General features: G+C 36.1%; 1 protein-coding gene across 1 annotated transcript in view; it reads left to right on the plus strand.

Moving 5' to 3' along the window:
* The first annotated feature begins 9,466 nt into the window (after positions 1–9,466).
* LOC134743762 (sonic hedgehog protein) overlaps positions 9,467–15,272 on the plus strand; it is a 61,547-nt gene continuing 55,741 nt past the window's right edge. The window contains exon 1 of the mRNA XM_063677409.1: positions 9,467–9,794. Within this exon, the coding sequence (XP_063533479.1) occupies positions 9,516–9,794 (279 nt within the window). The 5' untranslated portion in view covers positions 9,467–9,515. The remainder of the gene's footprint in view (positions 9,795–15,272) is intronic.

Below are 15,272 nucleotides of genomic sequence, written 5' to 3' on the forward strand. Positions count from 1 at the left end.
TCGTGCGAAAGAATATCAAATGAACATAAGACCTTTCGCAATCAGACAGTGGAAGGGTTTCATTCTGTTTTCTGAATAATGATGGCATCGCCGGACAAATCCATGTTATCGGAGATGCGTCACGTAGCATGGGATATTGTTAACACATTGTTTAATAGTTGCGTACACACTACACCTGACCGCAACCTGACTCATTGCTGTTACTATTTAATAGAAAAAAGCGGAAAGTTGTTAAGTAGATAAAAATAAATTTAATTTCTATTTACAATGAGGTATTATGAGAGTTTTTGTAATCGCATTGTCACGAAACAAAAGATCGGCCATTCGACACTTAGAATACAAAGGACACAAAGAAAAAGCAATAAAGGAATAAAACGTTAATAGTTCGCGGTAAAAGTGCAATTAGCACACGGTTTGTAAAGTGATATGATAAGGAAGATTTTTACAAATCACTACTTAGCGCCTTTGCTGTACCTATACATACGAAAGTACTTACCTAAGTACTGCTCAGAAATCTTACTTACCGTTTTCAGGTCTTTAATCAATAATTAGTATACAGGACGTCCCAAAACTATGGGACATGAAGGGAAAGTACCTTAAATATCGTAGATAGGATATTTTGCTGAAAGAAGACTATGTTATTTTTAAATGTTAACAATACTGCATTCAAAGATTTTCTAAAACTTATTTGCTTCGTCTGGGAATCAAACAGACTTAAATGTGAAAAAAAGATCACCCGCATTTTTATGATGCCAAACGAAAGAATGGACAAAAAATAATAATTCTTCTTAAGTAACATAGTATCTTAAAAATCTTTTGCTGCTCACTGTACCTAAAGTTCATGGAACTTGACACGCGTTGTTCTTAAACAAATTTAATGTAGGTATTTTAGTAAATATGTTAGATACCTGGTAATAGGTGTTCGTATTGACATACGTATGGGTTTTCCTCATGCTGTTTGTATTTAAAACATAATGCCATAGCCAAATATATAATTGTCCTATTAACGTAACTAATTGTAACTACTTACATCACTTACCTACTTGCATTTTGCTTCGAGTTCGCGAGCCGTTCGCTTACGTACTGCGTCATATGTTGATTTGATTTCATGACGTATGCTAGTAGTAGTGGTGGAAGCCCACTGATTACCAGTCCGCCGGACGATATCGGCCTGTCAGTTGTTCGGAACTGTCAAATTTTTGTTCTAACTCAGTTAACATCGACCATCGGTCTATTGTGGTCACGTCTTTGCTATAAGGACCACGAAATGTGGAACTAGGAAAGTTTCAACACAAATCTAGTTATTCATACACGAACAACTGGGAAAACAACTGGCAAAACAACAAGACGAAATCTTAACCCATTTCGCGCCCGTTACAAAACCTTTCGCTCCCGCTTCCCCGGGGACCCTAAACCATCTTAGTTGAGTTATTCGGAACCGTGATGCCGTGTCCCGGCGCGCTTTATGGAAGGTAAACAGTTTAAAACACTACAGAGCCGATGTTGGCCCAGCACTCTGTCCATTAGGCCGCGGCCGACACCTCGGGCTTCCAACGATGTTTGCTCGCGGTGGTGCCGTGACACTCGCCCAGTTGGAAGTTTACTTTGGCTACCCAAATCGGATTGGAAATTTAATACGTTTTAGGTGCCGTAAGTTTCTGCGGGAATGACTAAGTTGAAAGAATTTTGAAAAAAACTTGACTTGACATACAAAAAAAAAACCTTGGTATGTCACCCTAATAGCTGCTAACCCTACTTATAAGAGTATGTACCTAAATAATTAGAGTAGTACTGTAGTATCTACTCGTAATAGATTGTAATATATAATTTTATAAAATTCTTATTTATTGCGTCAAAGCGTACCTATAAGTGTGAAAATAAATAATTAATAATGCCTATAATAATATGCATAAGTAATTGCCATAAAATAAATAATGCTAACTTATACTCATAGACAACTTAATTTGCCACACCACGGCTCGTGAGACAACTAGGAGCCTGATTCAGATTTGCATTTCTTCAAAGCGTACCTAATAGCGTGTTCTCTTATGCTTAAAATAAATAATTAATAGTGCCTATAATAATATGTATAAGTAATTGCCATAAAATAAATAATGCTAACTCATACTCATAGATAACTTAATTTGCCACACCACGGCTCGTGAGACAACTAGGAGCCTGATTCAGATTTGCATTTCTTGTTATGAAACGGTTATGGATATAATAACTATTTAATAACAAGAAATTAAAATATGAATCGAGCTCTAAGCTGAGTAGTTGAATTATGAAAAAAAAACGATAAACTGCTGAATCGGCAACAAAATAAGTAAATATGGCTCTATTCTGTCTACTACATATCCCATACATTACTGTTCTCCTTTAACCATTCATATTATGTTATCTTTCAGACTAGAGAGACACGATCTTTACCTGCGTTTCAGATTAGTCACAAAATAAACAAAAATATTCAAATTTCGAGGCGAGGCCCTAAGTCATCTTTAACGCAGTCAATGATTATGGAACTGTAAAGTTCCCTTTCCTTGACGCCAGTAAAGTTATGAATGAACATGTAGTCAGGGTAATCATTATTGGGTTAGCCTGTGGGAAATAGTACGTTTTTGAATGGTTTTCACTGGCGCCATCCTGTGCAATAAAAGTTGTGTAACCACTTCCTTCTCAACTCTGTACTTTACTTAACAAAGAGGCAATAAAAATAGATTTGTGTTGTCAATGGCTAGGATTTCCTAAGAAGGAAAGAAATACTTTCTTTTTTTTTGTAATTTTTTTACTGTAAATATCTTGCTTGCTTTTATTAAATTAGGTAGTATATTTTACCGTCGAATGGACGCGTAAAGGTACCTATGTATTCATCAATCCCTAAGAATAAATTATTTTCATTAATTCAATTTATTCAATTATCTTAACTCTGTCTGTCTGTTACATCTTCATCGCCTATTCCAGAAAGCATACCAAAATCAAACAATGCTGTTTCCAACAAAGGAACACTTTTGTCTACTTTAATTCAGCTTACAAACAGAAATGTTTCAATGAAAATCAATAATGTCCCTTTGTGTCTGAATCCAACATTCAATATGCTAAAACACTCCGCACTTCAAAAGTGAATACCAGTCATAACACGTGGACTCGAAGTTCAATTCCGAGGCAAGGCGAGCGCATCTAGTCACGGAAGAGGTCAAGATACCCATTTCATTAATTTACTCTCTCGAACAAAACAACGCGCAGGTTCTTTCAATTTTGACCTAGAAAGGGATTGTTTTCGAGGATTTATGACTCATCTACATAACAGAAGTGCTTCTTGAGGATAATTTGTACGCATTGCGAAGACTGACATCCCGTACAATAAATGCGGGAACGCATAATCAGCTCATAAGTCAGTGTGCAATGCTTGTTTGTTTTCTTCCGGCGTTTCTGGTGGGGGTTGGGTACAACGGGACCACGGAGGCTATTTACATAACATCACATCACACTTGAGATGTGATGAAATGTGATTCAATATCTACCTAGTGACAACGCGTCCGCGTCACTTCGATCAACTTATTATGGAGTGTTATGGGCGTTATGGCACGAAATAAATGAATATCTGGAGGCATATGCATATTCAGATATTAAAAAATACGATATCAGTACATTACTCATTAAAACGAGCTCTACTCGCAGTTCATTTATTGATGCAGTAGGAATGCATTGAGATTGATAGTAAATACGTATTTGTAATCTGAATACCCCTATTCAAAAGGCGACCCGCAGCTAAACTAGGAACAAGTGATCAAACTTTTGTGTCTAATTAGTGATATTTACCTACTCGTATATTATTTCTCGTTTTATATTGACCGCTTATTTATACTCTAAAATACTTGGAACAAATATTGGAGTCTGAAGGAGATTTTTAAAAGTAAAAATTAAAAAAGTAAAAATTAAAATGCCAATAAAAATTAAAACACAAGTAATGTCGTCCTGTCTTCTACTATGCTTAACATATGCTGGCCAGACCTGGAAGTACACAGCAAAAATAAAGAAAAAAATCGTCACGTGTCAACGAGGCCTTGAGAGAAGCAGGCTAAATATTAAAAAAATCCAAAAAATACGGCACACTGAAATAAGAAGCATATCAAAAGCTATTGATGCTCTAAAATATGCCCAAAAACTAAAGTGGAAATGGGCCGGACATGTAGCACGAGCCTGCGGAGGGGTTCTTGCAGATTAAGCACTTTTTTATAATCGCAAATAACTTAATTATAAATGTAAATCATAAGACAAAATTTAGTAATACGTACTTTAGTTATGTAAATCTGATGTAGTTGTAAGAAATAAAAGGCTTTTTTTATTTTTATTATTATTTATTATTTATACTCTGAAGAGATAATTTTTGACATTGTGTTTAGTATAACTATCATTACTTTCTGACTTTACCTCACTGTATTTGACTTTTAATTTTTTTATTTTGTTATGATTTGTTTGTTTTTTTTTATTATTTTACTGAATTATTATTTTTTACAATTTGACGATCTTTTTGTGAGTTCATGTTCATACATTGTGACATTGTTAAATATCATGTAATTCCCAATAAGAAATAAATTAATCTAATCTATTAATAACTTACAATTCAATTACTTTTAGAATAAGTAAATACAAAGATAGATATAACTCCGTAATAGATGGATACAGTCAAAGGAAAAAACGTGCCTCGAAAATCAAGAAAATTTGATTCTCGTTCAGAGGGCGCTACTAGTTTTGGCCTACAGTCGTATAGATGGCGTTGACGGTTTCGTTTGTTATTTAACAATTTTAACGCATATCAGTGAAAGAACATGGGTCAAAATCAACAAAATAATTAATGCATATAAAAAAAATCATTTATCTATATTTAAATACATTTTATCGTATTTTTACAAATCTTCAATTTTAGTTTTAAAGTGTGTCGACAGATGGCAGTGAATTTACTGGGGTTACAAAATTTACTATGACAGTACCGCTCTAGTATAAGTTACTCTATGGTAAATAGGTAGCCTAAATATGAGTTGGAAAGGTTTCTTAGGTTTGTTGAGCCTTTTGTTTGTTGTACGTTTGGATATTTTGAGTTTTGAGTTTTCCTTTGTTGCTATAAAAATAATATCTGTCCTCCTTCGGCAGTCGGGCAACAAAAATAGTGTACCTACTATAATATTTTTCTATTTCTCGACACAAAAACCTTTGTGCAAGTTGCAACGTATTTCGGCTGAAAACAAAAAAACGATATACGAAAATGAATCTACCTAGGTACTTGTATAGGTGACGTAGGTAGTTAAATACTACGTATACTTCTCGCGTTTAATTTGACTTGTCATAGCCAACACGCACGGTACATGGACCCAATTTCTTTTATAAACTCTTATCTCATATAGGTAGATAAAACAGTGGGAACCTCCGAACCTGCCCAGGCCTTCACACAACCTTATCGGGACTACTTGGAACTCAAATGTTGTGAACCGGCCTATCGAATCTGAACAAAGGGCTGCGAATGCAACGGGTCGCCCCAGACTTTTTTCGTTTCACACGACTAAATCGACAGATAAGGTTTTGAGGTAGATTTTTGGCCCGTGCGTCGAGAGATAACAATTAGGGATTAAATTAACTAGTTGCAACAAGAGTTAGCTTGTTTAGAGCGCGTAAGGTAAAGGAAATAGAAATGCTATACTATCTTACGTAGGGTTAAAGTAAAAAACCGGACAAGTGCGAGTCGGACTCGCCCACCGAGGGTTCCGTACTTTTTAGTATTTGTTGTTATAGCGGCAACAGAATTACATCATCTGTGAAAATTTTAACTGTCTAGCTATCACGGTTCATGAGATACAGCCTGGTGACAGACAGACAGACAGACAGACAGACGGACAGAGGAGTCTTAGTAATAGGGTCCCGTTTTTACGGAACCCTAAATCAAAATTATTTTTATAAAATTGACCATATTGTATTCTGTCAAATCCAAACCCCATCAATTTTCGGAAGAAATGCTTGTAAAGGAAGTAAAGTTATGCAGGCTATATCGCACGATTTTTAAATTTAAATGTTCATTTATTTATCAAAAAAAAAAATGGTCTAAACTCTAACCTAATTAAACATATTAATAACGGGTCAATCACGTATTTTAAGTCGAAAACGCTCGACATGTTTCACTCCGTACCGAGGAGCGTCATCAGGAGCTTGCGTCGACGGAGACGGAACCTAATTGATAAATTCATTCAAATAATTCAAGAAAGGACTTAAGTAAACTTTGCATACAAGTAAAAAATGTAAACCCGACAGCAAAACAGCACCATTTCATTCTAGTTAATATTCTAATCGAATACAAAACGAACTGAATTATTATATTTATGTTGTAGGTAAGTTTCTAAATTCAGGGCAAGAAAAAGCCTACTGTGAATGAAGTAAGCTAGCACAATGACGTTTGCAAATATAATATACGTCTTATAATTATATTACCATTCAAGTTGCTAATTGAGCTTCACAAAGGGTAATGTATAACAACATGACAGTGATAACGTCCTCTTTAATCTTTGGTGTCGATCGGCGACATCGATGTCTAATTACAAGCCGCTGGGTGTCGGGTTTCATTCACGGCCCGTGACGCATCACTACAAATACACATTTGCTAGAAACGTATTAATTACTGTAAGAGATACAACCTTAGCAATGTTTTTTACCAAGATGCTCGGTATGAATTTGAATAGTCTCAATCAAATAACTGCTACCCAATAGTCCTAAATACTAGCCGTTGTTAGACTTTTATTTTACTACTTAACTGTTATTTGTTTAGGTAAATAATATTTTGCCTATGTGTAGCGCCTTTTGTATAATAATATTTACCTTATGTATAAGTACCTCTATATTTACCTGCTTGTATATTGTTAGTCATTTCAAAATGTGTACAGTAAAAATGTGTTAAGAAATCTACTAAAGGAAAGGAATTAGGCGGTGAATTTTGTTCAGAATCGAAAATATGCTAATTTGTTTCTATGACAGTGGCATCGAGTGTATACTATATTGAGTGGGATCGAGACTATGCAGTTAGTTTCATTTGCACATTTTGTATTGTTGTTTGAGTGCTTGATAATAATGAGAACTAGGAGCACTTTATACATATAGCCAGAAAACAAAACGTTATGTTCTACACGTAGACTATATATGTTTGTATGTTTAGCTTGTCCCAATATACAATGATACGATATGTCATTTCACCCTCATTTGTTATTTGATTCAGACTTAGTCTTGGTCTGAATCAAATACCTAACAGATAAGGGCAGTTAAGCTCCTGCATAACGTATCTCCCTTATTAGCATAATCCATGTGTTAGTGCCTAGTTACAGTTAGACATCACCCCATTACCTCGTGGCAATGATACGTCGCCGTCGTCCATAGTTCAGGACGGCCACACTCACATGACAATGACTCGTTTAGTTTGCTCATCACATATATGGATCCGATTCCGACAACCCGGCATCACCACCTAATCTAATTGGGATTTTTATGTCATTTTTAGAGAATAACTAACTAAAAAGTAAACTTACATGTGGAAAAACCGAAGCAGTTTTGGTGTTTGACTTCCTTAACCTATGTCACGATAAGTAACGGTTTTTGACTGTTTATTGTTTACTAATTCACTTAGATCGAAAACCATAGTTACAATGGAAATGAAACTGGTAAAATATGGACCTTAATACAGAGTTCTGTAATGTTAAACAGTGACAAATTTTACTCAGAAATAAAAACAGAAAATTTTAGGAGCGCTGTCCAAATCTTCCAGATTCTTTTAAATGGTTACAGGCACGAACTATTTTATTAACTACGTATAGTGCTAAAGAAATCAGTACGTACACTAACATTATAAATAAAATGGATTGTTTTTTGGTTGAAATCGTCGGTCACAATTAGTTACTAGGTTTTACAAAGAGATATGCATATATAAATAAATAATACATATAATTATTTTATATTTATATCAAGCTGATATAAGTCTACGAGACAATCATGCTACGATTTGCTCTACGACGATCTGTATACGTTATAAGTACTATTTGCTATTTATGTATGTGTATTATTATTTCTCAACTTCTATCACTCACTGTATCACTTTAAGTAGGTACTTGTTTTTTTCTAGTCTCGACTGCCCAAAGTTTGCCTGGAAAGAGATCGCTCTTAAGCGATAAGACCGCCTGTAGCCTACCATATTTTAAGTTATGAGCTTAATTCGTATGTCAAGTTCTTTTTCATATTGGTGAGCAATAAAGAATATTTGTATTGTATTAATTGTATAAATGTATTTGCTACTACGAGGCGTTATATTATTACTATTGAATACATAGGTTATAGTTGTGAAAATGTATTAATGAATGTTTATATGGTATTTAAATGTGTGTTACCTATAATTTTTTCCTCAGATTATTTTTATATGGTTAGAATTACGGTTTACCTGAGGTTGTAATTGATTTCTGAGGAAAAGTCTAATTAATTACTTTAACTCCCAATCCCAATAATAAAATAATTATTCTGGCTTAGATTAGGTAAGAATAATTTATGAGCAATTTGCAGATCGAAAAAATTTCCGCTAGTTCCACTACTACTATAAAGGAATATAAATTTTAATACCTATTTAAAGAATCTAGCAAGTTAATATTAACTTTAAATAAATCATTCCAAACTTCAGTCGTGTCGTGTGAATCTATGTACTACATTTTTACCGCCTTCGTCAGCCTTTGTGGTTATTTTTAAGACGAAAGTGGACAACTGTGTAATCGCCTGTCCATACTATCGTGCTCCTCATTTTCATTAGATTTTAACATTATTGAAAATATGTTGATAAAGTTAGATGACTGTATAAGTGTATATCGACCACAGTTATCCCCTTCGTATGATTTTTTCGATTTTTTAAATATAATAAGAGGAGCATTAAAAAAATGTTTGGTATGTTTTTTTATTTGTACTTCAATTCATTCAATTCATACAATAATTACAAAAAACAAGACAATGAAAAAATTTTTGATAACCTTATAATAATAAAAAATAGGAAACTTCTAACGAAGGGGCATAGCTAAGTTTAATATAGTACATAAACCATTTAATCAATTGTTCTTTTCATTTTTATCTATCTATAAACCTATATTAAATTATGTAAAAATATTTTCCATAGTGACAATATCCAGGGCGGCCAATGGGGACTACCTACGTTTGTATAAAGAAGCGGTCGTCCCTTTTCTTCTTAACAAAAACTTTGATTGCTAATGAGGTGGTTTGGAATATGGAGGCGGTAGCGGGCGCGGGCGCGGGCGCGGGCGCGGGCGCTCTCGGCGGTTGGCGAATCGCTCGGTTCGGTGGTGCGTGCGGCGCAAAGGATAAGGGATGCAGGGCCGAACCGGGCGCCGCCGCCGCGGTGCACGGTGGTGGCCAGCGGCCGGGCGCTCCTCAGTGTCGCTCAGTTCGCGGCGCGCGGTGGTCGTGCGGCGAGCGCGCGTGATGTCTACGAGATGAGGCTGGCTCTGGTGTTACTGTGGCTGGGCGCGGCGGCCGCCTGCGGCCCGGGCCGAGGCTTCACCAACCGCCCGGGGCCGCGGCACCGTCTCTACCCTCTCGTCTTCAATCAGCACGTACCCAACATCAGCGAGGAGAACGGCCGCGCCAGCGGCCCCCCCGAGGGTCGCATCATCAGAGACGATGAAAAGTTCAAAGACTTAGTGCCTAATTATAATCCGGACATCGATTTCAAGGATGACGAGGGTACGGGCGCAGATCGCCTAATGACCCAGGTGAGTCGATTCCCATTGGCGGACCTTCCTTCGGTGAGCGGATCTTAATTGCTAGTTATGTATCCGGATTCTAAGGGTGATGCGCGTACGTGGTTTCGATTAGAGCGTTGTCGAACATTCCGGAGTGAAAAACTTGTTTTGGTAGTGGGAAGTTGTCACTGAAATAATGAGTGAGTTTCCTGAAGTGTCTGCTTTGAAAACACGTGAATGCGCGGGCGCTGCAGCCGCCGGCCGGCGGCGCGGAGACAGTCCCGCTGTAAACATGAACAATGGATACAAATTGCGGGCGTTACGGTAGCTTCGAAGCGAGTGTTACGATTGTAACTCTGCAATTACGCAGGCTTTGTCAACAAATATTTTGACTGTGACTAATTGATGAATGATGATTTCTTTTCAATCTTGATGCCGGGTTGGGTGAAATATACGACTGTCATAAAAGTTGGTGTCGAGGGCTTTCAAACTCGTGCCTTGTCATTCACTATGTTTTGTGAAAACACGCGGACAACGGGAAACTCGCTTATTGTTGACGGTTACTTCATTGTACTTCATTTGATATAGTCTGTTGCATTATTTATATTATTATAGCTTAAAGCAAGTGCAGTAGGCTGCGAAAAAAAACGTTTTGTTATCACCCGTAATAAGTAGCAGAAAACTAAAAAACCTTTTAAAAACAAAAGTGACCATCTGTTTATAAGAACTGTTGTTACATTTTTTTCCAAATCATTATGAAGGTAGGTAGGTAAGAGAATTATGTCATTGCATTACAGCAGAAGTTATGCTTTGACACAATTATTAATTGGGGTAGTAAGTATTTTTTTAATTAAACAGTTATATTAAATTGGTTTAGTTAGAAAACCTTAATTTTTCTAATCTCCTTACATAGATATTTTTTTTATAAATATGTTTAATTGATATTACGGATATTGCGGACCTTATTTATAAAACGAAGCATTTAGCTTTAACAGAAAAGATCCTTTTCTATAAGAATAATACCTATAGATTATGTATGTATATGTACCTACTTAGGTACCTACAATACATATCAGAGATAATTTAATGTACGAGTAGGTACCTAAGTGCAAGTGGATTAGAGGGTACTAGGGCTTCCAAATACCGAACTTCTCACAATACCGGTATTAATACCGAAACTGTCTTTATCAATACCGGGATCCCGGCATTGAATAAGAATCGCTTAAAAATTTATAGTTTTATTAAAAAGGCTCACCGTAGTAACACCAAATATTTCCTAAAACTTTTTAGAACAATAAACAATCAATGTCGCCATCTGCAATAATTTGTTGACTTCACCAGTCACATTTTTAGTCCAGCCAGATTTTTTTATAAATTTCCGCCAAAATTGGTTGGCGGTTCCTTGCTCTTTTCTTTTTAATTTTTAATACAATTTTAAGAATTAATTATATTAATTTCATCACTCACAAAACTTCAGCATTCATCCACTACCAACCACCAAATATTTATGCATGCATAGGCAACGATCTTGTTTCGATAAAATGAGTGCTAGATGCCAGTTAGATGCGTCTGACGTGTAGTAAACTTCTTGATACATCCGAATATGACCATTATAATGGATATAAAGAGTGTATATTGCACATCTTCCTTGTTTTTGATAATACCCAGTATTGATTTTACAAATACCGATATTGAAAAACACGTTTAAAAACACGGGATCCAGGTATTGGGAGAGAGGGTACACTCCTCGACAGGGCTGGCAAAAACAATGTTTCTTTGATTCAAAGTTTGTTTTATAAACACTTATACATATTTAACCTAAGAGGAAACGGAGACCGTAGGTAGGTATATATGCGTTACAGATAAGAGAGGCTGTGCGTTTGTGACTTTTTTAGGTAGGTAGTAGGTACGCAAATTGTTCCCAAATTATTTCCAAAATGGTCAGACCGATTTGCGATTTACTGAAAAGGATTTGTGATACACTATTTATTATAAATTATAATTTTCACGGTTCACGGTTATCACGCTTATAAATTATAATTTTTTTGGGGAGTTTTAAATTGTGTGATGTTGCTCAAATTTTAAGTGCTTTTTTAAACCTATAAAAGAAAAGATAGAATTTCCATGTAGGTAAACGAATGTAACCTACATCATTAAAATTGTTACTTACAGCATAATTGGTACTTATTTTTAATCTACATGTTATCTGTACTTCGTCGGCTTCGTCCTTGTTCACCCCTATTATAAAGTGACGCCTAGATTACTCGTAATAACCTGTGCGATATTTGAGGGTAAAGGGGCCCACTGACTATCAGTCCGTCGGACGATATCGGCCTCGGCCTGTCAGAACAAAAATTTGACCGTTCCGAACAACTGACAGGCCGATATCGTCCGGCGGACTGATAGTCATTGGACCCCTTTAGATGTATAGTGGTCTGTATCGAAGCGGTTGGTAGACTTGAATTATGGGCCAAGACATGATGACTATCGTACATCGACAAACGCCAAATTAAATAAAAAACCGGCCAAGAGCATGTCAGACCATGCTCAGTGTAGGGTTCCGTAGTTACCCGTCCGTCATAATAGACTGCCATAAACGGGATATTTGTGGGTATTGGCTGTATTGTGACAAGCAGTAGGAAGTACCTTAATAGCAGCACTTTTACAACCGATCATGTTCGCTATGGTTTTCTTTGAAAGTATTCTAGTAAAATAAAACTAGTATTCTAGTAGCTTACCCATGGTTCCAAAGTTAGAGGGCGACACTATTTTTTTTCTTTCGGAGCGATTATTACCGAAATTATGTATAATTATCCAAAAATGGTTTATACGACCCCTATTCATTTTGAAAGACCTATCCAACGACACCCCACAGCCTGGGGAGGTAGCGAAAAAACTACCCCTACTTTAGGTGTGGGGTGGTAAATTTTTTCTTGGTTTTTCTTTTACCACTGTCGCATTCATTAATTTACATATCCATGCAAAATTGCAGCGTTCTTGCACTAACGACCACGGAGCAAAGCCTCGGACAGACAGGCAGATGGACATGGCGAAACTATAAGGGTTCCTAGTTGACTACGGAACCCTAAAAAATAGGGATGACAGAAGCTACAAAAAGACAACTATTTCCATACATTATTTCGGTTTAAAGATATTTATTTATCAAAAAGAATAACAGTAATTCACTTACATGAGAAGTGTTATGTTATAATACCTACATATAAATTTGTATTCGATCGGCTTTTTCTACCAACGATTGTCATCTTCGATAGGTCCGTTGCTACTTGCTAGGTACCCGTTGTAGAATGAAGAAATCCTAATGGACTTATTTTCACCTATTGATTATAAAATATAATATTTGCCCAGTTATTAGCATAAACAATAGACTTTACGTGAGTAATAGGCAAATATGTTTAAATCTGACGTGCGTTTCGTCAAAGCGGCCGCTTGATTTCGCCGTTCGCAATGTTTTCAGAGTACACAAACGGCCATTGTACCTAATGAATTTTAATAAGGATTTATTAGCCATGCATAAAGTCTGCCTATTAATATGTTGTTTGGTTTTCGCAAATATATTCGTGCAAATGTTTAATCTCAGCAAGTACGGACAGCCGTGGCACTATGAGTAAGAATGACAATTATACATTTTATAATAGGTACATATTGTCATTCCTTAATAAGTTTGATTATAGGATTTCAGTGTAATTTTAATATTATTTCATTTCGTTCCAATTACAACGCTGTCAATAATGTTGCTAATGTCGCTAATAAACTAGTCATTATTTTTTGGTAGTGTGTTCGCATTAAGGCTCGGCAACGCGCATGTGATGTGACAGTTATGATACTGCATACGTCCATACATAGGCTACGGAGTCCACGTGGCGTCAGTTGGGCCTTATGCTTGAATGCCACTGTTGTGGTTTGACAAAAATTTACTTAGAAATTAAGGCAAATTTCTTTGTATTGGCAGCCTTTATAAAATAAGTACGTAATTGACAGTCTATGTACTTCCTTTATATATTACCTATATGTATATTATATTTAGTTTTAGACAGGCAGCTGATGCTGGTACGTCTAAATCATAGTTCACTTAGCACTATTTCACTGTTTAGATAGTTCGTCAAGTCTATTTTTAAATTGATTCACACTTGTAGAGTTCACAAATTCGGAGGGTAATAATTGTTCCAAGCCTTACTATTCGGTTCGCAATAAAGTTTTTCCCGATATATAAGCTAACTTTGCACCGATTTAGATAGATCAGTCAGGGAGTGGCAATATAAACGACATATTGTCATAAAAATTTGACATAACGATGATATTGTCACACTTTATCATTGCAAATGCCATGCAGGGTTATTAGGTTGGCCCAACTGGCAGAAAATATAAATGTTTCAGCATCTGAAACCTCGCTGTAATGGGTCGGCAAACACACTCGCGTTGACAAACAAACAAACGCGCATACAAACAGTCGCCGATGGCCTTTACTGCCCGAACTGGGTCAGTTTGGAATCTGATCGACCACGTTAAGTGCGCAGGATGTTAGTTCAGAATAGAACTGGGTTATGTTGTGACTTTTATGGGCTACTTACAGTAAAATGTTTTGATTTTCTGATGCACATTTTTAATAATTACGAGTATGTATCTTATATCACTTGATTCGGCTTCCAAATGTATTGTCACTTCTATAAAAATGTGTCTATGGGTATTTTTACTGAATCGTGTACCATGCCGAAAATTACCTTTTTTTTCATTTTTTGTGGGTATGTTGATATCCAGAGGTAAGAAAATACTCGTGTGTTTTATTTCACGCAATAAAGATTAGTTTTTTTAATAATAAATTATTTAACTAACATAGTCGCCAAACGCTGTCAGTTATGTGACGACTGAAATAATTCTGTAGGTACTGTTTTAACTATTTCATTCCTCATAGCTGGGGAGGCGGCGATGCTAAATGTGTAGTTTCTCGAGCGTCGTAGACCTAATGGAATCAAAAGATTAGATGATAGGAAGAAAAAAAGGTTTTATAATATTTTCTTTTTTAGCGAGCTTCTGCTTGCCGAATAGAACAGATTTTTAAAAATGTAAAAAAAACTACCATTTTGAGTTACTCGAACGCATCAGATATTGGTAGTGTCAGTCCCGCAACATGTCTCTGATAGCAAGAGTATGTTAAGCTGCCGGTTTACATGGGTGGTCACGGAACAGTGGAAAATTAAAAAAAAAAACTAGCACGTCAGATTAAAGGGGTTGTTAAATGGACCCTACAAAAGTGTATATTTAAATAATCTGCCGATTTCAGCGATCCAAAGCAAACAGCAGAATCACAAAATTGCAAAAAAACCCCCATCTTGAAATACTCGAGCGTGTCAGATTATTATACAGACAGATTCAGATTAATGTCCCAGTTATTTGAAACCTTAATCTGACAATAATGTGGAGCAGTATCCTTATTCTGACGATTTGAAAAGAAAAAAAATGTCAAGTGGCATCAGTATTAGGTACCGTTAT

Source organism: Cydia strobilella, chromosome 8, assembly GCF_947568885.1.
Source record: "Cydia strobilella chromosome 8, ilCydStro3.1, whole genome shotgun sequence".
Classification (NCBI taxonomy): domain Eukaryota; kingdom Metazoa; phylum Arthropoda; class Insecta; order Lepidoptera; family Tortricidae; genus Cydia; species Cydia strobilella.